Source organism: Taeniopygia guttata, chromosome 8, assembly GCF_048771995.1.
Source record: "Taeniopygia guttata chromosome 8, bTaeGut7.mat, whole genome shotgun sequence".
Lineage (NCBI taxonomy): Eukaryota > Metazoa > Chordata > Aves > Passeriformes > Estrildidae > Taeniopygia > Taeniopygia guttata.
This window is the reverse complement of record NC_133033.1, coordinates 8896919-8922857: the sequence shown is the minus strand read 5'-3', so window position 1 is coordinate 8922857 and position 25939 is coordinate 8896919. Positions and strand designations below refer to the sequence as shown.

At 54.1% G+C, this 25939-nt stretch overlaps 1 protein-coding gene across 2 annotated transcripts in view; it reads right to left on the bottom strand.

Annotated features, from left to right (window-relative positions):
* Positions 1-25939, bottom strand: part of PIK3R3 (phosphoinositide-3-kinase regulatory subunit 3) — a 77366-nt gene that overhangs the window by 31602 nt on the left and 19825 nt on the right. The window contains exon 1 of one of the 2 annotated variants that reach the window (XM_030278840.4): positions 340-628. The exons of the other annotated variant lie outside the window; for it this stretch is intronic. Within the exon in view, the coding sequence (XP_030134700.1) occupies positions 340-445 (106 nt within the window). The 5' untranslated portion in view covers positions 446-628. Of the gene's footprint in view, positions 1-339; positions 629-25939 lie in introns of those variants that run through there. 2 annotated transcript variants of the gene reach the window in all.

Below are 25939 nucleotides of genomic sequence, written 5' to 3'. Positions count from 1 at the left end.
AAGGTTTTCAAAAAAGGAGACACGGGAGAGGGTCTGCGAGAAGCTCTCCTCCTCCTGCCTCCTTTCATCTCCCAAAAGGCACCATCAATTGCTCTTCTCCTCCCACCTCCCCCACAAAAAAAAACCCCAGTATTAAAATACTTTTGCCCAGGAGACAGCGAGCTCAAGTCCCCGGGAAGTTTACACAAAGTTAAACCACAGATATTAATTTTCACCCCCCCCCCCTTCCTTTTATTCTAAAAGGGAAAAGTCTGCAGGAGGAGGGAGGGCAGGGATGGACGGCGGTCCCCGACCCGCTGCCAGGGGTGCGGGGCCAGCTCGCAGGCTTCGGCTCCCTACCTGGAGGGTCCATTTCAATGTAAAATATCAGCTCTGTGGAATAGGGCATCATCACTTCCCTCCAGTCCGTGTCATCGCGGTCCATATCCCACAACGTGTTGTACATCGCGACAGCCAAGTCCCGGTAGGGTTAGAAATAAGAGGTTGGATAGCTCGGCTTTTAATCGAGAGGTGAAGGGAAAAAAAAGGGGGGAGGGATAAAAAGAAAGAAAAAAAAAAAAAAAGAAAGCCGAGAAGAATTCACCTCGCTGTAAAAGAACACTTCTCACAAAAAAAAAAAAAAAAAAAATTTAAAATCGCAAAATTAAACTTAAAAAAAGCCTCCACGCAAGTCACCTCAGCAGCTGCCTTACAGGAACTAAAGGCAGATAGGAATATATATAATAATATATAGAGAGAGTGCTTCTTTTTGTTTAAAAAGACACCTTTCCACAGAAAAGCCACTTTCCTGAATTCTTTCTAAAAATCGCCGTTTTCGGGGTATTTTTAAAACACAAGCCAAACAAGCCCCCCACAGGAAAGCCGGGCGGTGGTGGTGGGAAGCAGCGGCTAAAAAGGGGCGATTTCAGTCTCTGGATGAATTCTATCCGCCGGCGGAGGACGCGAAAGGAGGCAGCGGCGGCGGGCAACAATACGGGCGGGCGCGGAGCCCGAGCGGGGCGGGCGGCGCTGTGCCCGCGGTGGCTGCGCGGGGCTCAGCGGCGGGCGGGCGGCCCGCGGCGGGGCCCGCCGTGCCCTGCTGGCGGCGCGGGGCGGCGGGCGGCGGCGGCGGGCGGCGGGGCCGGGCTCGGTGCGGCCGCACTCGGTGACATTTTAAGCGGCTCTGAGGGGCCCGGCCGCCGCCACCCGCCTCTTGCCGGGGAGCGGGCCACGCCCCCCCGGCGCCAGGGGGCGGGGCTTCGCGCCGGCTCTTTAACCCCTTGGAGGTGAAGGGGGTGTGTGTGATTGGGCGCTTCCACGGGGCGGAGAGAGGGGTGAGCAAAAAAATTAAGACATAAAGGGAAAAATGTCTCTTTGCGCTAGCGAGGCGGATCCACACAGAAAGATTATTATAGAATAAAAGTCTGCTTCCCCCCTTTTCTAACTTTTATACGGCTCGCTTTCGCCACTTTTCTCGACGCCTTTTCGCAGCGCTCCCCCCGTGCTGAGGCGCGCGGTGGCGGTGGTAGCTCCGCTGCTGGCCCTCCGCCAAGGGGCCGCCGCCGCGGAGCACGCGCGGGGGGCGGGGGGAGCGGAGCGCAGTTGCCAGAGCTGCTGCCTTTGTCTGAGGGAGCAGCGAGCGCCGGGATTGGCAGAGGCCTGCGGGCGGCTCAGCCAATCGGCGCGCGGCGGGGCCGACCGGCTCGATGGCGATTGGCCGCGAGCGCCGGTTACTAAGCGGGACAAAGGAAGGGGAGCGCTGGGGCGAGAGCGGGTTCGGGGGCGCGGGGTGACCGGCCCCGCGTCCCGGCTCCGCGTCCCGGCCCCGCAGCTCCCCGACACCGCCGGCTCCAGCGCTGGCTCCGGGAAAACTCCTCCTTCCCACAGCGCTGAGGGGCTGCCCCCGCCCCGAGCCGGTGCGCCGCAGCACCGGGGCTACCTGGCACCCTCCAGCCCGGGCCGGCCGCCGTGTGGGGATGGGTGAGGCTTGTGGGAGACCCGGGCACAGGGGACCCTCTGAAGGTAGAGCCGCTGGCCACATCCGCGGCGGGAGCCGTCCTGGCTGACCCCTCAGCCGCTGCACTGGCCACAAACGCTGGCTCTCCTCCCTCTGCCCGGCCCTGGCAGCTGCCTGCTGTGTGAGCCACGTAATCTGCGTTATAACCTGCCCATCTCAGAGGGCACCAGAACGACCCTCGAGAAAAACCCGAGGCGCTTTCTAGTGACATAACCAGCGGGGGGGAAAAACAAAACAAAACAAACCACAGGAAAAGGCACCAAACTGGATGTCTGTCTCTCACCAGGTTTGGGATAAGGCTGAGCTGCAAACACACCCGAAATGGAACCTCAGCCTGCCTGGCAGCCACATCCCGATGGGCAGCCACAGCCCGAAGCCCGCAGGCACCGGCGGGAGGCAGGAGTGCAGCCAGCTCGGCACTCAGCCGCGGTTTTGGCGCGGCACAGCATCCTTAGAGAAACGCTGCTGCTGAGAAATCAAGGAAAAGTCCTTTCCCGAGACTCCCAACCAGTGTCAGAGGCACAAGGATGAACAACTCCTTGATCTGCTGTGGAAATCTCAGAGAATGTTGGAAAATCCAACACCGAAGGTGTCTGCTTTATTTGCACTTCAAAGCATAGAAGAGCAAGTGACGAATAGTGTGTCCTGCTCTGGCATTAGGTAGCAGCTCCTGAAAACACCCTCCTGGCTTGGCTAAACCTTAGGGTGACTGCGACATTGAATAACTGAAAGGCTGTACACGATGGAAGAGTATGAGGGAAGATCTGAAGTTTGCTGATGTATCACAACTTCCACAGCAAGCAATTTAGAGCAGCCTGCTCCAGGAACAGAGCTCCTTGAGGGATGGATGGCTGCAGAAAAGCACAGGGCTTTGATTCAAGTCACTCACTACATAAATTAATTTTATAAACCCATCCACAAACTCTGATTAATCCACGATAACCAGATATTATTCCTTTTCCTAATTTTTAAATTAAATTATTGAGCTGATACCATGTATCAGCTCCAGCTTCTTCAAAGGGAAATGCCCTCCTTGGAAGCGCAGCTGGCTCCCGCAGTGAAATTTAACTTGGTGCTTTGTGCCCAAGCTGCCCACTGGCAAGGTGTGGGGCATCCCACAAGGGTCGGGCATGGGTGGGGGTGGAGAAGTGGATGCTGCTTTGCAGGCCCTGCACAGCTAAAAAATGGGGCTGTGATCCCTATGGCAGCCCCCAAACTTAGATAAGCAGCTGTGGCAGAGAGAGGGAAGGAGGCAGACTCAGGTTGAAATTCATTTTCCCCCTTCCTGCACCTCATTATAAGTTCCACCCACATAAGACCTAATTACTTGGCTTTTATGCTGGCAAAGTGGATTTCATCCTTGCTGTTTCCCATGGTGGTTGCCTTCATTTTCATGGCGGCACTGATGGTTACAGCTTATTGATGTTTTCACTTTAGTGATTTAAAGCAGAATACATTTTGTTATTAGCACTGGTTTCTCTCATTGCTCCTTTAATCAAAGATGCAATTTAAGGCAGAGGATTGTGTGTAATGGTAAACAGTAGGATAATGCCTTGAGAGAACAGAATATTAATGTGTTTTTATTTCTCAAAACTGTGCTTATAATTTACCCGAGATTGCTTGGCTTCCAAAACACACATAGAGGGTGCTCCCTTTCCTACCACACTGCCTGCCTTGCACCAGGGATGAGCATGGTGTGCATTTGTGTGTGCCAGGGGAGAGAGGGAGGCACATCTGCTGCCTTACACGCTGCTAAACCCCCTCTGCTTGTGCCTTTCTCACAGGCACAAGGTGTGAACATCGGAGAGCAGAGACAAAACCGGGAGCACACCAAGGGCTCGGGGATGCTCAAGGTCTGGGAGTGCTCCCACTGCCAAAACCAGGCCATGCAAACCCAGTACATCACCCCGAGATGAAAAAAGCTACATTCAAACACTGACACAAAACAATGTTGGTCAAAGCAAGGGTCAAAGTGCTGGAGGAGGGGTCCTGGTGCCCCACACTAAAGCTGAAAGACAAGAAGTGAGCTGAGTGCCTGCTGCCTTCCCAACATCCTGACATCTCATGTCGACGGCTGTGCATTTGCTCACTTTCCTTTCCTTGGATCTGACAATTTGCATTTCAAGGCAAGATTAAATATTGAAGTTTTGAGCGCTTCCATGTGCTTCAGGAGGAGCTGAACAGACCTGCAGTGGAACAGACTGAACACAGAAAAGCCATTTGTGCCAAACTGCTTGGTTTCCTCTTTGCCGAGCCATGATAATGTGATATCCGACAGCTGAATGTAGGCCACAACAGGCTTTTATAGTTGGAGGGCTGCAAGAGGGAGGGGGGCTGGATCCACAGTGCTGCCAGCCAAATGCAGAAAATGATGAGAGACTTTTGGGGCAGGCTGGAGACTCCTAACCACTCCGGAGATCCATATATTAGCTGCACTGTTAGCACAAGCTCAGGGGCTGCTGGAGGGGAGCTTGGAGAAGGTAGGACTGCACTCACATCAGCAAGGACAACTAACTGGCCATCAGTAGATGCTACATGAAATTACTGGCCTTTTGCTGCACAGACACTGGGATTTTTGGATGATGTGCTGTGACTGGTGGCCAGCTTCCTATGGGGGCAGCCACACCTTGCAGGGAACAGCACAAGAAGAACAACTAGTTATGGCAGTTTGGTTTAGTTAACAGATTCTCCCTGCCCGTTTCTCAGCTCCTGGTGATGAGGAGATGAGGGAAGTTGTGAGGGTTTGTCTGCTTTGGCTCAGATGCTGTTGCTGGGGTCTCTGTGTGGCTCAGTACACTGCAAACCAACCCTGGGACTTGCTGGCAGGAGAAGAGGTGTTGGGAATGGCAGAGGTTCATCCTGCCTTCCTGAACCACGGGGACAGTGCAAGCACCATCTTCCCCATCAGTTTTACAGTCTGAGCCCCAAAAGTACCACAGAGACCACAAAGCTGTTGCCACAAAATTAAGAGTATTAATCCCTGCAGGGGTGAAGCAGAAGCAGTTTGCTTCCCTGCATCCTCCAGAACCTTCATGTGAAATGTAATGGGTGTTTTTAACAAGGACTGTGCTTTCTCTCTCTGTTTTATAGTCATTTTATGTCCTAACAGGCTGCAAAACAGTTGCCTCACTCCACCCCAGATGCGGCCACATTTCTGTGGTGAGGAAAAACTCTGGCAAGTGTGCCGAAGTCGGGGGCTTTGGTTTGAAAATTATACATTGGATTAAAACCTGTATTAAAGAATAATATGCGGTCTGCAAAAAACTTTCAAATGAAACACTTCAGTGTTAGGAAGTGTCTTATTTACGGCAGTGAGAGCAGCTTGTGCCCTTTTCCCTCCCCTGTCTGCTGGGTAAGGAAAGAGTTTGAAATAAGGGCTCATGTCCATAAAGGTTGGAACACAAGGCATGCACATAGAGCTGAGCTTGTGAGGAATCATACATTAGGCATTTCCTAACTTAAAAGCACTTGGCTTTGCATTGTAAACAACATTCTTTTAACATAGGAAATAACATTTAAAAAAAATAAAGAAAAAGATCTTTTAAATAAATGTCTACAATGTAGGTTGTTGCAGCTGGACCTAAGGTATTCCTCAGCAAGGCTTGGACTGGCCTTTCCTCACTGCTCCAGAGGCTTCTCCCCAAAAAATTGCAGGAGTAATGGTCTGGGATGGAAGCAGAAAGCTGCTCTCCTGCGAGGGGAGAGGAGGTGTGTGTGGCTTTTGCAGCTGGACAGTGGATGCCAACCCTGTGCTCTGCACATGGGTGTTTGGGGTGGACACATCTGCACCTGGAGGGTGCCCGGGTGGAGGAGGGGGTGGGCACGGGGGGGTGAGGGAAAGGGCATGCCGCACTGAGCTGTGCTGAATTGCTGCTTTGGCAGACAGCACCGGGCCAGCTCTTCAGAAAGTTCACGTTCAGTTATTGTTTTGACAGGCTGCCAAAGTTTTCCTGAGGAATGCAGGCAGCAGAAGGGAAATGGTGATTTTCAAACTTTTTTTTTTTTTTTTTATAACTCAGCCAAACCAGAATGGAATTTCATGGGAAAAGTGAAAGGTACATCTCTAGCCTCGGGGCATCGTTGCTGCCAAGTTTCAGGGTCTGGCTGCAAACAATGGAGGTGTCGGAGCATCTCCAAAGCGGTGCACCCTTGCACGCACTCACATGCGCTCACGCACACTCAAACACACGCTGAAAGCATCTTTAATGCTCCCAGAAAACTGACATTAACCTGCAGTGCTTTAGAAAGTGTATGCGTGGTGTAAAAGCAGGCGACAAAGCAGCTGATGGAAGGTTTGCGGCTTGGGAGGACATTTCGGTGCTCTCCCCACCCCAGTCCTGGCGTGCAGCCATGGGGGCACCGCTGCTCTCCACATGCTCTTCACTAGGGCAGTCCCGGAGCCACGGGGTATTTCTGCAGGTCTCCCTACCCCTAGGAAGGGCAGGAGGTTGTAAGCTCCCCTCCTCCTCCTCCTCCTCCTCCTCCTCCTCCTCCTCCTCCTCCTGCTCCACAGAGGGAGCAGAGCAGCCGGTGAGCCGGGCTCTAGCGCTGCAGCACCCCGGGCTCTGTGGGGCTGTGGAACCGGGCTGGGGAACTGCCAGTTACCTTATATTTTCCAGTACACTAATTTCTCTTGTCATCTTGCCAGTGACAAACAGAGAGAGTTAAACAGAGCAATCCATTAAAGAAGCAGCCTGACAGTCCGATTGTTAAGGGTTTCAGCGATCCCCATTTACACTGGCTTGAAAAAAATTTTGCCTCGAGCGGCTCCAATTACAGAATTATCGGACCACACTCTGGTCCCTTTGTGCACTTCGCATCTCTGTCATCGTTCCAGGCCTTTCTCTATTTTGTTGCTTGGAAATGGTGAGCAAAATGGAAGGAGACTTGTAACAAATTCGGAGAAATTAGAGGAGGGATAAAAGAGAGTGGGAAAAGCTCCTTCCCTGATTCTAAAGTCCTAAATCAGGACACTTTTAAAATGTAACACTGTATAGGAATTTAAAATATTTTTCACTTCCTCTATTCATTGCTTTAATGCACTGGAACTACTTGCTTAGATTCACCACACACCCCCTCCCCTGCCCAAGGAATTTACAATAACCACTCTGTAAATTCCTCAGGTCTGATTTTAAGAGGTACTGTAGAACTTTATTCATGGAGGAAAGAAATAATCCCAATACCTTCCTGCAGTAACTCTTTTTAATAAACATGGCAGTGTATGTTTTGATCCCAGCCAGTGATGCAAGCAGCAGGAAGAGGAAATCAACAGCACCTCTAGGAAAAGCGAGGTCTCAGCCCTGCTCTGCTGACATCCCACTTGGTGACCTTCTGGATTACCAGCATGGGTTTGAAGGTGGCACCATTCCCGGTAAGAGGAATTCTGAAAAGCCCAGAGGATTTTCACTTCCACAAAACAAAGCTTGAACTCTGTAGATTTGTTATTATTATGAAAAAAAAATGCAGCACAATAATTTCCCTACTGTAGGATGTAAAGCTGAAGGGTTTTCTAACTGTTCACCTTTAGCTGAGCAAAGCATGGCCCCCATGATGCTGCAGCTACGTGACATGGACATGCCCCCAGCGCAATGTGGCATCACCTTCTATCTTCCAGCAAAGTCTTCCATTCCTGGCCTCCCAAACACTAATTTTACCATCCCTCTGCCAGTATTATCCTGGTAGCAGTACCTTCATAAGTTCACAACATGTAGGAGCCTCTCCCCTTTCCTTGCAGTGGAGATCATCTGGTTTCAGAGGGAGGGAAAGTCAACACAGCCACCCTTGGGCAATGCTGGAGGAAGCTGAGATCAACCTTCAGTTGCAGGTTGCAGCTGAATGCACCAGGGAATGCTGGCTTCCCTCTGGCCCAAAACAGAAGGAAGTTCCTCATGGCTGAGTCCCCAGTCCTGCCTTGCAAGTTCTTTGCCCCCATCCCTTTCCCTGGGGTTTGATGGAACTGACTTATCAATTTCTCTGTGTCCAGGGAACCTCACTGCAGCACATCCATACTTGGAGCTCTGCACAGCTGCAGGAATGGAGACTTCCCACCCCAGATTTTGGGTGGAGATGGAAAGCAGGAGAAAAACTCCCATAACAACCCAGGGAGCTCTCGGGGGTATTGAAAAGTCCTCTCATTTCTTATTAATCACTTAGGCCAAGAACTCAAGAGTCGGCAGTGTGTTGGCCAGGGTTGTTTTCCTTGCAGTTATCCACATGCAATTCATGCCTTGGAAAATGACCCATTTACCATCATGCATTGTTGCTTAGCTACACGCGCTTTCCCTCTAAGTTTTCCCAAATGGAAACATGGCTCTATTTGCTTTGGAGATCATTTTCCCTGGCTTTCTCTGCTTTACAGTAAATAAGCATAAGAAGAAGAAGCTCTGAACACTGACTGGAGAAATAAAACAAACAGCGCAGCGTACGGTGAGCATTTAAAATCCAGCATGTGAAATGCAATGCCTTCCTTTTCCAGACAAGGTGATGGGTACGGAGAGTTTGAGCAAAGGCAACTTGCAGGTCAGGTTCATTAAGACCTTTTTTTCGTCTGTCATTTGCATAAAGGTTTTTATGCTGAAGATTTCCAAACAATTTGGTTGAATAATTCTGGGTTCCCAAGAGAAGAGAATTATTTCCCTGGAGGACAGGTGGGACTTAGGGGCACTGAGAACTTACTCTGTGTCTCTGCTGCCATGCCTGCCTTGTGGAATCCTAGGTATACTCTAGAAACATGCAGGAAAACAGCTCCCTTATACCTGCAAACGAGCCCACTACTTTGAGCCACTAGACAAGACTTTATCCATCAAACTCCAAAATTCCTCACATTCACTAAGTCCTGACTACACTCTCATGGTGCATGGTGGGCACAGATCACCCTCTGAAGCATCAAGTTCAGCTTCCCAGCACACCAGGTAAATCTCTGGGCCATTTGCTGGAATCCTGAGCCCACCAGTGCCTATGCTGCAGAGATGTCCTCAAAACATGCAACAAATCCAGAGATTTTGGAAAGCACAAGCTTTACAGCCCATGCACAGAGGGACTGCGTGGCACATGTTCAGCTGTGTCCCTGAGATCACTGGTCTTGCTCAGCATGTGCCTTAGGGCTGAGTTGTGCTGGCATGGTGCTTGTGTCCAGGTTTTCCAGATGTCCAGCACTTCATCTCTTCCTCAAGGATCAGACAAAACTTGCAACATCTTCAGATTTTAGTAAGGACAAAGCTTTTGGGTAAAAAGACAGCCAAGTGTCTCTCACAACACATAGGTTAGTAGAGAACTCAGTGGAAAACCTTTTGTTTCCTGCGCTGAATGTGCTGGACACGAGCTCTTTGTGCAGAGTAGACACAGCCGTCAGCTGCCAGAGCTCCCAGGAGTGGGACACTCTGAAGGGTGAGCTCTGCCCTGCCGTCTGCTGACAAAGCATAAAATGCGTATTGTCTCTGAACAGAAAAAGGGAAGAAACAAAGTAAATCGTGATGCTGGTTACCAGGCCAAAACACCGAACTAAGATTTAATACAACAGTTTCCAGGGTGCCAGAAAGTGAAGAGGGATATTGTACCTATGCAAATCCCGGCCGGTGGGTTGACACATCCCAAACACTGCGCTCTGTGAGACCTGCCAGCACCTGAAGAAGCACCTTTACTCCCCTACCGCTGGGAAGCTCTTATCTTGCTTTGACCAAGCGTACACAATAGAGCTTTGTTTTGGGTGATACTTCCCAGATGAACGGCTTCTTAGAAGTGCTTTGAGGAATTAAATGAGTGAAAACAGTAGGAGAGGGAGGGGAAGAGGAGAAAAACTTGCTGCTGCACTACAGGAGGCAAAGTCGGTGGATACTAAACCCACTAAATAAGGAGCTGGGATCTGTGTCAGACTGAAAGAAGCAAATGTGTGACCTGGCTCCCTGCCACCAGAGACACCTCATGACAATGTCTCAGTCTCAAAGTGGGAATCCACTTCACTGTCCCCTGTGTCCCTGAAGCAAGGGTAGGGATGCTGTTGCTTGCAGATGCTGCCCAGGTCTGTGGCGCTCCAGCCCCCAGCTCCCCACACACCAAGCTAACACATCATCCTCATGGTATGGCCTCCCAGCCCCATCTCTCTGCAGTAATGTGTCTCAGCACAGGCATTTTGGGGATCCTAGCAGGTGATGGTGTCAGATACTGTGCCCTCTCCTTCCCTTTGCAATTGCATTTCTGCAGCTGAGGCCAAATCCTGCTTCTTGCAATCCTGTCTGGTCTCTTTGGTTGAAGGGAGATGCCAGGTCTTTCTTGCCCTGGGCAAAGGATCACTCTGGCTCAGGGCAGGCTGGGCACCTGCCTTAGGTCCTGGAGCTGAATCAGGCCAAGGGCAGTTTTCACGAATGGAAATCCCCCTGGTTTTATTGTCTTTGAAGCCTGGAAACACCTGCCTGTTGCTCAGGGAAACAAGGCAGGCAGGATAAGGGTCTGGCAGCACCTCCCCTTTGTTCTGTGTCCTTCCTGGGCACCCTTTGGAGCCCAACCCTGCTAGCACCCTGTGCCCCCCATGGCTGGTTAGGAGTTGGCCGTGTGAAAATCAAACATCAAAGGGCTCTTCCAGCAAGGGCTATTTCCACATCAAATGCCTACCTCCAGTCCTGAGCCACTGGGGAGAGAACTCTTCATAAAAGGAGAGGGAAGATTAATATTATTTTTCAAAAGTATAATGGGAGGTTTCCACTCCCCAAGCACTTCGGAGTTGGTTTTTGCACAAAGCTAGAATAATTTCAACCCCAAAGGAAAAGGAAACATACATAAGAGGAGGTTAAAAATCCCTGAAAAAATATCTGGTCTGAATAGAAATGTTCAGGTCACCGTCACTTTAGGGGCTGGAAGAGGCTGCTGCTGGGAGAGCCTGACTTTCCATAGGAATGCATGTCCTCCATCCTCACTCTCAGAGCAGCAGGCTTGTTCTGGATGCCTGCTTGAGCACGGGGAAGTGGGGAGAGCCAAGGACAGGCTGTTGGAACTGCAAACCGGTGAGAAGAGGAAGGAGAGGACAAGGGGTAGAGAAGATGCTGGAAGCACTCTGTTGGGCAAGTGGAACAGGAAAAGCCCGCTGTGAAGTGCAGCCCTCCCTGAGACTCTCGGAGAGAAAGGCGGCACGAATCTGGCTGAGCGACGGGCTGGCAGTGTGCCTGGAGCGTGGCATAGCTCTGCCTTGGAAAGGCACCTGCAGCCTCAGCATCTTCCTCTCACAAACACGCCACAGCATCACGGGGGAACCACAGTCCTGCAGCCTGACAGCCAGTTTCTGCTCTGTGAGCATGAGCCATTGGGCCAGACGGGTGTATGAACAATTATTTGATCATTTCCACTGCAGGAACCGACTTGACAAATACCTCCGATTCACAAGCTCGCAGTCTGCTTCTGGAAAACCAGACCAGGAGCAAGCTTCCACCCTGGAAAATCCCTTGCCTGTGTCTGCTGTGCATCCTTTCTCATGCTGGGGAAGGTTGAGCCAAATGCAGAAGGCACCACGGAGCTGGCAAAGCTGCTCTGGGGCAATGTCCCTGGGCTGGTGGGTCAGGGGTGGCAGGGCTTAGCCCCTGGGATGTGGTCTGTCCTTGGGTGACTTAGTTCCTTGCTTGTTTTCTGCTTTTTGGTCATTCAACAGAATGAAATTTTGCTAGTGAATACCTCACCTTCATCTGGACTTGGGGTACAGATGTGGAGTAAAGTGTGGGACAGTGCTTGCAGCCCCAAGCCTCAGAGTCTCAGGTGACAAGCACCCCTCAGTGATTTTCCCTTAAAAAGAGGGTAGGAAGGAAAAACTTGTGGATAAGGAAATGCAGCATATGATCCTGAGGGCTCAGGGGAGCTCAGTTGTTTAAGCCAAATCTTGCCTTTTCCCAATGCTTGAAGTTACCCATCTGTGAAGTGGGCTGGAGCAGGCATCTCCACCCCATAAATCCGACTTACGCCCTAAAGAAAATGTTTCAGTGGTGCTTCAGGTTAATCTGCTGGCCACCACAGGGACAAAGACTTCACACTGTCCCAAGCAAGCAGAAAGATCTCCCAGTCCTCTGCTGGAGATTGGAACTGATGGCCAGAGGGCAGAGATGGGAGAAAGTAGCAGCAAGAGTGTGGCTGGGCAGCAGTTTGTGGGACTGTGCTGGCATCTCTGCGTGCCCCAGTATCCCTTCCTCACCAGCTTTCCTGTGCACCTGGAGCCAAAGCAGGGGTGATGGCAATGCTTCTCCCCTCTCCCAGACACTGCCTGTTACCAGAAAGGTGGGGGAGCCCTGGGACAGTGGCTCGGCGCTGATGCCGGGGTGTGACATGGGTCAGTGCTGGGAAAGCCGAGGGGAGCGCTGGAAACTGGAGATGCCTGTGGCAGCCACCAGTACCGGTAGGACACGGCCAGTTCACTGCCGGCGGGACTGCGAATGCCCTGCCCGAAACAGCTCGCTCAGATTTACTGTAAGCGGCAGCCAGGCCGTCCATAGCTTGTGGTGAACATACCAGGCCAGCCTGCAGAAAGGGCTGCGGAAGCCAAGCTGGCCCCTTGCCCAGCAGGCTGGAGGAGGGGAGCGGGGGGGCTCTGCAGCCCTGCCCCAGCACAGCACCCTCAGCCCCGCAGGCTGTGCCTGCTGCAGGCCCCAGAGCCTCGTCTGGAACACACGAGGTGGATTTTCTCTCACCAGGTGCTTTCTGCGCCCAGCGTAAGGAGGGGCTGATGCTGTGGATGGAGCCCCCCATACCATTCCGCTGGCGCGGCACTGGGGCGGCTGGAGGAACGCAGGGAATTCCTGACTGTGCAGAAGCCCCCTGTAGTGGCACCGCAGAGGGACTCGGAGGCCGGGCTGGGTGCCACTGGCTGGCAGCCAGCTCATCCCTGGGGCACCTGGGGCCACGGCCGAGCCGGGAAACCCCCGGCTGCGCCCGGCTTCCGGCCTTTGTGAGGGAAAGGTGGCGGGGCGGTGGCAGTGGGATGGTGCCATCGTGTCGCCCTGGCCCGGCCGCCATGGAGGCCGAGAGGTGCTGCCGGATGGCGGGACACCCTGCAAGGTCTGGCTGAGGGGACTCGCCGTCCCCTCCCACGCAGCTGTGCTGGGAGGGAAATTTCCAATGCTGCCGGATTCCCAGAAATCAGAGGAGGTTTCGTCCCTGGCTCTGCTGTCTCAGCTCACGCGTCTCTCCCAGCTCAGGCTGTGACCCTGGCGTGCGAGGCTTAGTGCCAGCGGTGGAGGGCGAGACCGAGGGCGGGCAGCCCGTCGGGCCAGGCTGTGTGGAGCCAGCCACAGAGCTCCAGCCCTTCTCCTGGCCACTCTCCCAGTCAGACCATCTTTGCTGGTGGGTCCCCTACAGCGCCATGTGCTGCTCAGTGACATCAGCGTGTGCCACATCCCTGTTCCCTTGCCCCAAAGTCTCGCACCAAAATCCCCTATTGAGGCACCATGGCTGACGCAGTGTTGGGGTCACTGTGCTGGGGGTGCCGTAGGGGTGTGCTGAAGGGCCAAGGACCAGGAGTTTTGTCTCTCCCCTGCCTGGCATGGATGCAAAGCATCCTGCGAGGGAATGCCCATCAAGGGAGGGATTCTGCTTGGAGAGACCTCTGTGGCATGAGCCACAGGGCTGGTGCCATAGGTGTCCTGGGCTCTGAGGATTGATGGGCCTGGCCCTGTGCAGGCAGTGGAGAATGTGGCTGCTCCAGGGTGGGATGGGGGAGTCAGGAGACACCAGCCATGTGTCAGGTGACACTGGGTGTTGGGAGCACGACCATATCCTACAACAGCCATCCCAACCTTCCCCAGCCACCCAGCACTGCCTATGGATATTTTCTGTTCTTACAAGAAATCCAGCTAAAAACCAGGGACTGTTCCAACCAGGTGACCGCTCCAGAGCTTTTTCCTCTGCTCTGTTTTTAAGCAGCAGTGATTTTTGCTCAAGAATGTTCAAATCTTTGCTCTGCATATGCTCTGATTTTGAGCTCCCAAGGACTGAAGGGCTCCTGGCACTTTCCCATCCCCTGCCTGTCCTGACTGCAGGGCCTGTTGCCAGAAAAAAAAATGAGCCTGGGACTTAAGTGTCCGGCCCAAACCTGATGTGCCTGAGAAGGAGGAGCGCTGACCCTGACCTCTGCAGCCCTTCAGCACCAGCTCGGGCTTAACTCTCTCCTCTGCAGGAAGATTTGAAGCCTTCCAGTTAAATCCGGGAAGGAGTTAGCAAGTCTTTGTGGCAGGCGGATTAGAGGCAGAGGTAAATGCTCCTGCTAAATGTAATCTGGCTGGTTAAAAGCTCAGCTCAGGCTCTATCCCAGCATTGTCCTTGCTTCTTATAAATGCAAGAGACAATTCTGCAAACACAGACCTTTCCTATTGCCACGCAAGGGAGTGGTGAGAACGTGTTGTTCTACCCCTCTCCCCAGGATATCATTAGGATTTATTACCAACCCCCAGTGGCCTCCTTTCTCTGGGATGGGTTGGACACTGGCAGCCTCTGATCCTGCGAGTGCAGCAGGAGGGGGATTACAGCTCATGGGGCCACAGGTCAGGGCAGGTAAAGGCAGCAGAAGCTCCTGACACTGGGGAAATGGGAATGGGGGCAGAGCCAAAGCCCTCTTTCTCCCCACAAACCAGGGGTTCCTCCAATCCCATGCCCTGGGGAGCCCTCTTGATAGGATGGGGCAAGAGGTGCAAGGGGATAGGGACTGGGAGACTAGGAGTTCTGCTCACTGTGGAGTATGTAGCAACTCAAAACAGAAATGAAAAATTATCATAACTACGTAAATATAGTTTACACTTACTTGCTTCTCTCTGAAAACTTCTGGAGCTGGTGGCCCTAAGGGGGCACAAGAGGGTGGCAGGAGCCACTGGCCATATGGCAGAAGCATCTGTACCCCTACTGTCCCCTGCAGGAGACAGGACTCCTTGGGCAGAGCTAGCCAGGACCCTTTGTGCCAACCCCAGGAGTTTGTGGGTGCCCTGGAGAGAGTCCTTTGCTCCCACAAACGGAGGGTGCACAGATGACCTCTTTCAGGGGATTATGGTTGAAGTGGGGGGCTTTCACAGGAAGTATGAGCAGGCAGGGATCAGGGTCTTACCAGGATTAAGGTATTTTCCATGCATTTAAACTAGTTGTCACGAACGCAGAGCTGACCCAGAGCATGGCACCTGGTGGACAGGGGAGAAGCCCACCCCAAAACCCACCATGCAGGGCTTGCAGGGAGCAGAGGGATGTTGGTCACAGAGGCTTGGAAGCCCCTAAAGGCCCAGAAATGATCTCTGGTCCCCAGTTCACAGAGGTGAACAGGTGCTGCACAACCCCAGTGAGGTGCCTGCTGATGGAGAAGAGTTTGGGGGGCTCGGGGGGGACAGCAGCAAGTCCCAGTGAGACAGCAGAGCCCTGTGCCCTCTCTGGGGCCAGGACAGAGGGGTCCACTGTGGGAGACGTGAGAGCTGGGTGGCTCCAGGAGCTTGGTAACCTTAATCCTCCCTTGGATTAGTGCTCAGGGGAGCTGGGGACAGTGTTTAAACCTGCCAGAGTGAGCCCTCCTGTTGAGCGCAGCCCTGTAGTGGGGTCGGAGAGGGACAGAGGGCACAGGGTGAGGACAAGAAGAGGTGCAGGCAGTCCTGTGGCCTAGTCTGACATGCAGCTTCAGATTTTGTGGGCATGTTCCTGGGCCCTGCCCTCCCTGGGAGCAAAGGGGTGGGCAGTGTGAGGACCAGCCCTGTGACAGGGTCACTTCTGGCTACGCTGCTTGGCTCCGAGAGGCTGCTGCTGCTCTGGCTCTGCAGAGCCACTGCAGGCTGAACCCCTTGAGTCTGCCCAAGGTGGAAACCATCTGCCCTTGGAAGGGTACTCTTCTGGGGGAATATCTGCCTGTAATGAAGTCTCTGGGATGAAATCCATCCCTCAGGATAAACTGGCTTCCTTGGGGCTGTGCTTTCAGCCTGGTTCAGAGGAGCAGTGTGAGGATGCCAGGATGCTCAGACAGACCATGTTCCTGCCCACACAGACCCCAAACGGAGCCCAGACCCCAAAAGAGGATCCCCTAGCTTGTAGCATTAGGACCACCCTCCTCTGTAGCCACTGGTGCTGGGGGCTTGCAAGGCCATGCAGAAGCAGAGCAGTCCCAGCCCCAGCTCTTCCCTGAAGCACCTGGTCCCAGCCTACCACACCAGGCCCCTGCCCCCAGCCCCAGCTGAGCAGGAAATGCCCCATGGACACCCTTAGAGGAGGTTCCCACCCCTGGCAGTGTGGGTACAGCTCTCTCATAACATCCCCTGGTCCGAGCTCTCTACCAGGCACCTGGCTTCAGCATGAAGGTGCCCCTGGACCCCAAGCACCAGTTACACCTCCTCCACCACTCCAAAGGCTTGGCCCCTCATGGGAATCCCCTGTCATGTGCTTAGTCCAGGCTATGGCTCTATGCTGTCCAAACCTGCTGCCAGTCCCAGGGAGCTGCCACAGGACATTGTCACCCATCCTGATGTGGCCAGTGTCACCTTGGGTGTATCCCTGGAAGAATGGGACTGGCCTTGCAGGGGCTGCAGGTGCTGTGTGCCTGTCCCCTGGGGCAGTGAGGCAGGATGGGATGTACTGTCCTAAGTGGCATCTTAACTAGATCTGATCCAGTCTTGCAAAGCCACAGCGCCTTCAATTCCCTTAGCGCTCCAAATCTGCTACTGTGCATCTAAGCGGATTATTTTAAATACCCCATGATGGACTGCTCCTTTGTAATATAAACCAGCCTCATGTGTCCCATTCCCCTCCTATTTGCTGTTACTTAGCTGCAGCTGTGACAGCTAGAAGTCTCCCCAAGTCCCCCTGCTCCCTAGGAAACATCTCTTATACCAGCCCCTTCCCCAAATCCTCTGTCCCCTGTGCTGCTGGATCCTGGGGATGCTCCCTCCACACAGCCTTTAAGCTCTTGGGGTGAGTGATGGCTGTGGGATGTGCTGCCCCAGAGCTGCTTCACCTCTACCCAGATGCACCAGCATCACCCCCACCTACACCTTGGGGCCAGGTCATGTCTCAGCTGCTTTCTCCCAGAGCGGGGCCATGCAGGAGCCCTTTTGTGTAGGTTTTGCCAGTTTTCAGGTTTTTGCTCAAGCTGACTGGCTCTGACACCTCAATCCTGCCATGAAGTGAGCCAAGAGAGAATATCCTGCCTCCCATTCCCACCGGAGGGGGGGTTTGGGGAGCACAGGGGCTGTCCCAGAGCCCACCCAACCCCACTCTCAGCAACAGCAAAGAAGCTGCCATGTTTCCAAGCACTTCCCTTTGGGGCTTGTCTGATTAATGAGGGCTTGTTATTTCCAAACTGTTTGAAATCGTGTTTATTTTATCTGCCGCTGGATTCCTCTGACTCAGGGCTCATCATTAACTGCCAAAGATGAGTGACAGATCCCACTAATTACAGCTAATGATGGCCTTAAAGGATCTCTGCACACACACATGTGTTTGTGTGCACACATGCCAAGGGCCATTTATAATTTAAAGTGGGGAGAGTTGTTAGCATAAACCATGCCTGGATTAATTGCAGAGAGCGGCCTCTCCAGGGAGGATGCTCACCATGAAGTTGTGGTTTCAAGCACTGGATGCTGAGGACAGCACAGGCTGCCTGGGCAGTGGCAGCATGGTCCTGAGCTGAGTGTCAGCCTCAGAGACACCAAATCAAATCCACCACACAGGAAGTGTTTGGTGCAGAGCAGTTGGGAGGGACCAGAGGACACCAATACGTGGCATGGACATGAGTGGCTTGGAGCCATGCAGGGCCAATGGGAGCCGGTGTCCAGCCCCTGGAGGAGATCTGTGGGGTGTTTTCCAACTGTGAGGAGGACCATGCCCAAGAGACCCAGTTCTGCCCCAGTTTCTGTAGGGACAGGCAATTGGAGGAATGGGAGACATTTTTTATGCCTTTACTGAGGATAAAGTTGCAGGAGCACCAAGCCCTTACTAGACATTAGAAACCTCACCCAGGGGCTGGGGTTACAGAGGCCACTGCCCTGCATGTGCCCTTCCCTCTTTAGTCCCTGAGTAATCCAGCCCTGATGTGGTGACTTTGCTTTTATGTTTTTCCCCAGGAGGAAAAGAGAGAAGATGAAGATAATGAGGCTTTCTGCACCCCTGGGCTGGAAAATGTGGAAAGAGAAGCAGCAGCTGCAGGATCTCATGGCCACCACCCTGCCAAGGGGATGGGCAGAGTGGGCACATGCCATGGACAGCCTGACTGGGGGATTCCACAACCTTCCACAACCCTCCACTGTGAGGTCTGTTCCAAGCTCTTCCTTAAATCAGCTCTCCACTTGCCCAGGCTGACTTTCACCCACCCCTGTGAAGAGGGCATATAGGGATAGACCCATGTGTCCCCTGGCTCCATCTCCTCGTCCTTCCCCTCCTTGGGGGTCCTAGTGATGCCCTTGTCCCTCTCCCTGTCCTGCCATCTCATGGAAGAGGTATCCAGAAGGAAACCAAAAGCTGTTCCAGATGGCAGAAAGGCTCAACAGAGCAGAACAACTGTTCCCCAGTCCTTATATTTCTGCAAACCAAATCCACCTTTCTTGGAAAAATGTAATTCAAGCTCCTCAGTCTTCCTTGGAGCTGGTGAGCAGCAAGAGCGAAATGCCAGCACTGGCTCCCTGGGGAGGGGAAGTGCCATCCTGCAAAGTGCTTCTATATTGGTCTCTGCCATGAGCAGGTCTAAATTGGAAGTGATGGCAGCAGCAAGTGCCAGGATGCTGAGATGGACTCCGAGGCCTGCACTAAGTGATTTCAGGGGCTGGTTATGCTTGGCCTGGGGGATGCCTGTCAGCACAGGACACTGTAGTTCTAATCCCACTAAAAGATACGGTGGAAACAACTTGGACAAAGGCTTTTGTCTTTCTTGCTGAAAAGACCAGATTCCCATCAAGACTGATGGCTTGTGAATTTGTCTAGGATCTTTTGAATTGTTCTGGTCCCCAGAACACTCAGGTTTCTTTTTCTGAAACACTCCTAATGTACAATTTAAGGCTCTTGCAGAAGCAGCTGTCAGAAGCTGCAGAGCACAGCTTCCTTCAGACATGTGCAGCCACTCAGTGGTTGTGACTGTTCCTGAAACTGCCCAGGGAGGCTGTTTGGTCAGGGTCAACTCTTGCATGTGCTTTTGCATTACCAAACTCCTGTCACTGTCCTCCAGTCCCTGTTCCCATAGAGGTCCTGGGGGCTTGTGCTCTCTGTACCTCATTCTCCCCCCTGGCACAGTTTCCTTTGCTGTGGTTCCCCACTGGCATTTTACAAAGCCTTCTCCAGGCCACCTTCCTTATAGCTTTAAACCCCACTGTAGCAGGGTCAGGAGGTTACAGGAAAGATGCCCTGGAGGAGCCACAGGCTGGGAACACAGGAGGACTGTCGTGGAAGCAAGAGCAGTGCCAGCCATGCTGGGCACCCACTTCACCACACTCAGCACCATTTTGCCACAGACACAGAACTCCGGTAGCACTGGTGACCTTGGGGACGTCAGTCTGCAGAGTCCATGCCTATGGTACATGGAGCTGTACAGCCCATGGGAGATGGGTAGCTTTGAGGTCCCAGGGCAGCTTTGGGGTGTGCAGAGCTGAGCAGTCACTCCCAAGCCCAGGTGATGTTTTTCCCTCTATGCTGTGGCCAGGGAGGGTCAGAGCCGTGCAAGGTGTGGGGCACATGGCAGGGCAGGCCACTTGAAGGCACCATGCGACAAGCTACTTGTTCAGCAGCATGCTGAACCCTGCCCAAATAGCCTCTGTGATCCCCACCACCCAGTGAAAGAGCCCAATTGCAAAGAAAACAGGGAAGCAGCTGAAAAAATAAAGTGTTGTCATGGCACTGTGCATGCCAGGTCAGAAATTTGGGATGGTGGCGAAGCACAGCCTCAGCCTCGGACGCTTCTCCTGCCCCAGGGTATGAAGAGCCAACACAGAATGGAGAAAGAAGTGCCAGAAGCCAGAGGGAAGACACCCTCCTGATGGCACCAGGGATGGGCAGTCAGAGCTTGTGGGTCCTCCAGGTACTTGGGAAGAGCCAGGGATGCTGCAGCTGCATCTAGGTGGTGTGAGGTGAAATGACCTGGCCCTTGTTCCTTGTCTCCTGAGCATGACACAGTGCCAGGCTGCTCAGTGAGGTGCCAGCCTCTGTGGGTATCCCAGCCCCTTCACCACCTGCAACCCTCCCCAAATGCCAGAAGTATCCAAAAGATGGAGTATCTACTTAACCAAAGAACGGCCACAAGTTCCCAGAGACAGTCCCATGGGGCAGTAACTTTTTTGAGCTGAAAGATGAACAGAGATGAACTGAGCAGACACAACTTTGCTGGGAGAACTGGAAGGTGATGCAGCCTCAAAATCAGGATCAGAGGCAATACCTGCCTCACAACCCTGCACATACTACTGCCAGACTGACTGCCAAACTCCTTGCACCTCTGCCCTGTGCCTCTGGTTATCTCCAGCATCAGCTGGCCTGGGGCAGGACAGGTCAGCAGCTCCATGCCCCTGGCCCTGCAGGCGTGGGCAGGGTGTGGGCAGGGTGTGGGTGGAAGCAGCGGTCCCTGCCCTATCTGCCAGCCTCTGGGATTAGCTGTGCGCATCGCAGCAGCTCTGGCAGTGCCTGGGTAAGAACAGATAGACACAGATAAGGCAACCTGAATCCTGGGAAGCCGAGCCAGCTTCATTAATCCCCGTGCATCCAGGCGCTGACGAAGATGCTAACATCCCCTTTCTCTCCCCAGCAACTTGTGTGTGGCTGTCAGTTCTGCCTCATGCAAGGACAAAACCTGCATGGGTGGGCCTTGTCTCCCAAAGCTGCTAAATGGCTCCCATGGGGACACTGCTGGTACAGGGGCACAGCTGTGCAGGGATGCACAACCCACACAGGCATAGAGCTGGCATAGGTGTCCACAGCCTTTGTGGGACACCACAGCCGGTACAGAGAGCTATGGATCAGCCAGGATGGAGACCACCAACAGTATGGGGAACACAACGAGGATGGGGACCCGGGACATAGTGATGCTGCAGACAAAGGATGACCTGCAGTATCTCCCACCACTGTGATGGCTTGGGATCATCCCCACAACCCTCCCCAGGCTCTGGCTCTCCAGCAGCAGTGAGCAGGAGGGTTCAGCACTGTGCAGGCACATGGAGGGAGGGGAGCCCTGCCAAGTCCCTGCTGTGTCCCCATCACTGTCATGCTGCAGGCTGCCCGGTGTCGGGTGCAGCGCAGCACTCCCCATCCCGTTAGCGCTGGCATGAAAGTGCCGCCACTGCGGCAGCTGGGCCTGGCCATGATCTCCACTTCCAGGTAAACAGATGAAACAAGCGGCTCAAATTCCCTCCCCGCCCCGGCCTTCCCGGCCACACAGACCCACCATTCAGCCCCGCCACCCCGAACAAACCTCCAGTGTTTGGGAGAGGGCTCCTGCTCCCGGCAGAGCACCGTGGGGGGGACACGCTGCGGCTGGGCAGTTGACACCTGGCCAGGCTGGAGCGGGGCCAGTGGGTGCAGAAAGAGATGCTGTGTTTTTGGCTGGATCCTGCCGTGCTGGGGCAGGGGCAGAAAGGACCACTTGTGTGCATGGGACCCAGGGATGCCCCCATGGTTTGGCTGCAAACAGGGTCCCATTAGGCTGTGGCAGTGGGCACCACTGGCTCCTTGGAGTGGGAGCCCAAAGGGGTGATGGAGTCAGAGGTAGGGATGCGCTGCTGACATCCAAAAGATTTGCAAAAAGTCACAAAAACAGTGGGACGATTGACCAGGGGCAAGTGGTGGCAGAGGCAGGAGCAGGAGGCAGGTTTCCCTGTGCATTACTTTGCCGTTTGCAAGGATGAGAGAAGAGTGCCAGTGCCTGCCCCCTGGGTTCTTCTCCTCCAACCTCCCAACCCTCTCCCCAGATTTTCCTTGGCTGGGAGTCCATCCTGCAGCACATCCTGGGATGCTCTAGCCACAGGTGGGGCTCAGAGGGACGCCCATCCCTCCAGGGAGCCTGACACCAAGCTGAACACATCCCTGCTTCACCCATGACAGTCACTGTGGGGCCAGGCTGAAATGGAGAGGGGAAAGCAGGAGGCAGAGCCGTGATACTCCAGTATCCCAGCTGTTCCTTTTGCTGCCTCTGTCATCCAAAAGCAGCCATCAGTGCTGTTCCTGGGAGCACTGTCCCCTCCTCCATGCCTGGCACCTTCCTCCCTTGCTGTCCCTAAGAAGGTGGTTTTCCTCCCCAAGGAGTGCAGGGAAAGCATTTTCCACCGCGGCAGATGAAAATGGATTCCAATCCAATTTTACCCTAGTACCACTTCAGTGATTTTGATGGAGCTGCTCTGGATGGGTGCTGGTTGGAGCCAGAGGACAGCTGTCGTGGCTCCATAGACCAGGGGTTTCTTATCTGTGTCACCTTTGATTACTGTAATTGAAATCCTGCTCTGATCTGAGCCGTGCCTGAACGTTTCTGCTGCCTGTACTGCTCTCGGCTCGAACAGCAAAATGACGTTAATAGATTTTAAAGCCAGGCAAGGCCTGTAAGAGCATTTCAGCCTGACCTGTTGGATGGCAGCCGACAGCCACCACTTACCCCAGTCCTGCGCTCCGCTGCTGGCACAGCCCTGTCATCCCCCTGTGACTCATTTTCCCTCCTGGAAGCACAAATCCTGCCTTTCCCCAGAGCTGCTCATGTGTCTGTGTTGGGTAGCCTGCATCCTCCCATCCCTTTGGAACAGAGCCAGGTGCTCTCAAGGGAGGCAGGGTCCAGGGGTGCTGGTGGGATCACGGTGGGATCAGCTTCCCTTCTCCACCATGAAATTCCCCATGGGAAGCATCGCCCCTTTCTGGCATCTCCTGGCCAAAAGGGCAGCAGGGGGACCTGCTGCCAGGCAGGAAGCAGGGGATGGAAATGCCACTGCACAGTCAAAGATGCTCTTGGCTTTGGTGCCAAGCTGACAATCGGTTGTGGCTGGTGGTGCGGCCAGTGCTTTGTCACCCTCCTCATCTTCTTTTGTGAAGCTGCCCACGGTGTTTAGCCAGAGCCACTGCAGCAGAAAGGGTGACGCCAGCCCAGACAGCGTCTGAGGGCAGGAGCCGGGAGGACACGCGCACTGGCACACACATTCCCGCAGTCTGGCTTGGCCAGCAGCCGGCACAGGGAGCGAGCCAGCCCTGACCACTGTGGGACAGCAAAGCTGGTGGCTCCCTCTGGGTTGGTGAGGTTTTGCTCAGGCAGTCTGGCCTTTGGGAGCTGCCCTCTGGAACAGGCAGAAGTGTCCCAGGTTCAAAGCTCCATCCCAACAGGATGGAATGCAAATCTCAAGGGCCAAACCCTGCCCGTGCCAATCACCCTGAACCCCCAGGTTTTTCATGCTGGCAGCTTTCTTTCATGACCATACAGCTGAGAGCCAGTCAGCGTGTGCTGACACAGCAACCTGGGCTGGCACCAATCTGACAGAGCCATCCCAAAATTCATCTGCTGGCCAAAGGGAAAGCAGGCTGGCAGACAGCAGGGCGCTCCAGCACCCACCACCGCCACACGGTCTCCCCCTGGATCCCGGCTGGCCGAGCGGCAGCGTTTCCTCTCCCGCTGGCGGGTCATGGGCCGGCAGAACACACAATGCTTGGGGTTATCCAGCCTTATCAGCTCTGGCCACACAGGCAGGCAGGAAAAGGGTTTCAATCCCAGCCGAGCCCTGTTTCCGTCAGGAGCCATTCCCTCTGTCATGGGGGAGGGCTGGACCGTGCCGTGCTTTTGACATGGGGACCAGTGAAGCTGGGCTGTGGGGAGAGCAGGACCACAGGGCTCTGATGCTGTACCCCAAAAGCATTGCCAGGCTCTCTCCTTTGTGCTGGGAAAGCTGCTTGTCTCCGAGCACTGCAGCTGCTCCTGCCCCAGCTTTGCACAGCAGAGCTGGTGACTCTCAGGAAAGGGGCTGCCATTAGGGCATGCAGCAGAGGTCTGGGCTGGCTGAGACATCCTTTGCTGGGGGTCAGTGCTCCCCATCCCAGGGAGGCATTCCAGAGCTCTGACATGCCAGGAAAATGCCTGCTCAGAGCTGTACAGGCAACCTGAGAAATTCCACAGCAAAGGTCACCAATGCCAGCCACAGGTGGGAAACTGAGGCAGGAGGAGATAACATCCTTCCCAGGGCTGCTCCAGCCTCTTAAAGCTGACTGGAGGAGGACTGTGGCACAGGATTTCTCTGAGTTCCTCAGCCCAAACCCACAGGATCAGGGAATGCTGGACCCTGCTCCTCCAAACCCTGCAGCAGCACACATGGGGGTGGAAAGGGGAGCTGGTGGAGGCACTGGCAAAGGCTGGGCTTGCTGTGATCCCCTCCCATTCCATGATTAATTGAACACAGGCTAAAATTAGCTGTGGAGGCAGCACCCCTGGGGTCTCCCAGCAGCATCCCACTGCCCGCCGGCTGCCTGCAAGTGGGTCAGGCAGCAGCTCCCTCTCAGCTGGGCACCCTGGGTGCTTGGGGGACCCCCATGCTCTGCTGAAGGTGGGAGAATAGCTCCTGGCACAGCTCTGCACCTCTCACCTCCCCGCTGCTGCCCTTCTTGGAGGCTTGTCCCTCTCTGGATGCACCAGGAGCAGCTGGGAAGGCACAAGGCTGCCTTTTGGGATGGCAGGAGTGTGGATCCCCGTCATGTTCTCCCCATGCCTTCAGGGATCTGTTATTTTTAGCCACTCTCTCTACCTCATGTTGCTAGCTCGGCTCTGGCTCTTTTTCCTCCCCTTCCCCAGCGTTAATTTGTTTTCTCTATATTATTTGCAGATTCAGGGAGGCAGAACAAGGTGTTTTGGCACAGGGGACCACTCAGCCATGGCTTCTTCATGTTGTTCTCCACCCAGGGTTTTGCTTGGATTTTCTCCTGGCTATTTTTAACCCATGCTAGCAGCTCTGAGGGGACAAAACACCAAGAGGTAATGCAAATTCGAGGTTTCCTGTGGCCGATGTGCCAGGCTAGGTGGGAGCTTGCTCATGGTTGTGCAGGGATGCTCCCAGGGGGGCAGAGCAGCACCTGGACACAGCCCCCAGCTGCACCCTCTGTGCTGGATTACATTCAATGCCTCCTGCTCCCTCCTGACCCCCTGCACATCCAAGTCTGCAACCTCCTCCATGCCACATCAGCTGGGGGGAATGGGGAGGCTGGGCTTTTCCCTTGGATCCAGAAGAAAGCAAACAGGGAAAAAGTTAATTAAAAACTTCAAAGTCAGATCCTTCTAATTTGGCTTAACACAGCAGTGCTGCTCAGCATGGATGCTGTCCCAGAGGTGCCGCATGGAGCTTGGGCTGGGAAGTGCCCAGAGTGTCACATCACAGGATGTTCACGGAATTGTCACCCACCACTGTCACCACTGCAGCCCTGCTGAGCACTGGGGATGGGCTGCCACAGAGCTAAGCTTGGGGCTGGGCACCAACCTTCCCAGGGACTGGATATTGAAGCTGCTGGAAGGGGCAATTCCATGGGGAGGCTGTTCCTCAGTTTCCCTATGATGTAGGGCTGCCAAACCTTCTTGTTGGGAAGATGTTTTTAAGGCACCTGGGGTGGTGCTGACCCCCATATCCTGGCATGATACCACTGCCCCACATGAAGGAGGGCAGGGCTGGTGCTCCTGGAGGGAAGCAGGGGGTGTCTGCCTCAGCAGGGTCCAGCAAAAGTGGCCCTTGTCCTAGGGTGAGGAGGGGACCCTGGCACCACGGGTCCTGACCCCTCCAGCCACTGCTCTGAAGGAGGTAGGGAACATCTTCCTTGCCCAGTTCTCACTCCTTTCTCTAAAAGGAGCCAAAAATCCTCTTGTTTTTTTCCAGAAAGCTACGTCACAGGACAGCGATGCTCCTGCCCAAGCGCTCTGCCGCCTTGCTCTGCCTCCTGCCCCCGCTTTTGGGTTTTTTTGGTGGTGGGTTGAGGGTTTTTTCCAGAACTTTTTGCTGCATGGTGAGTAAAGGCATCCTGCTGTCTGAGGGCTAACGGCTT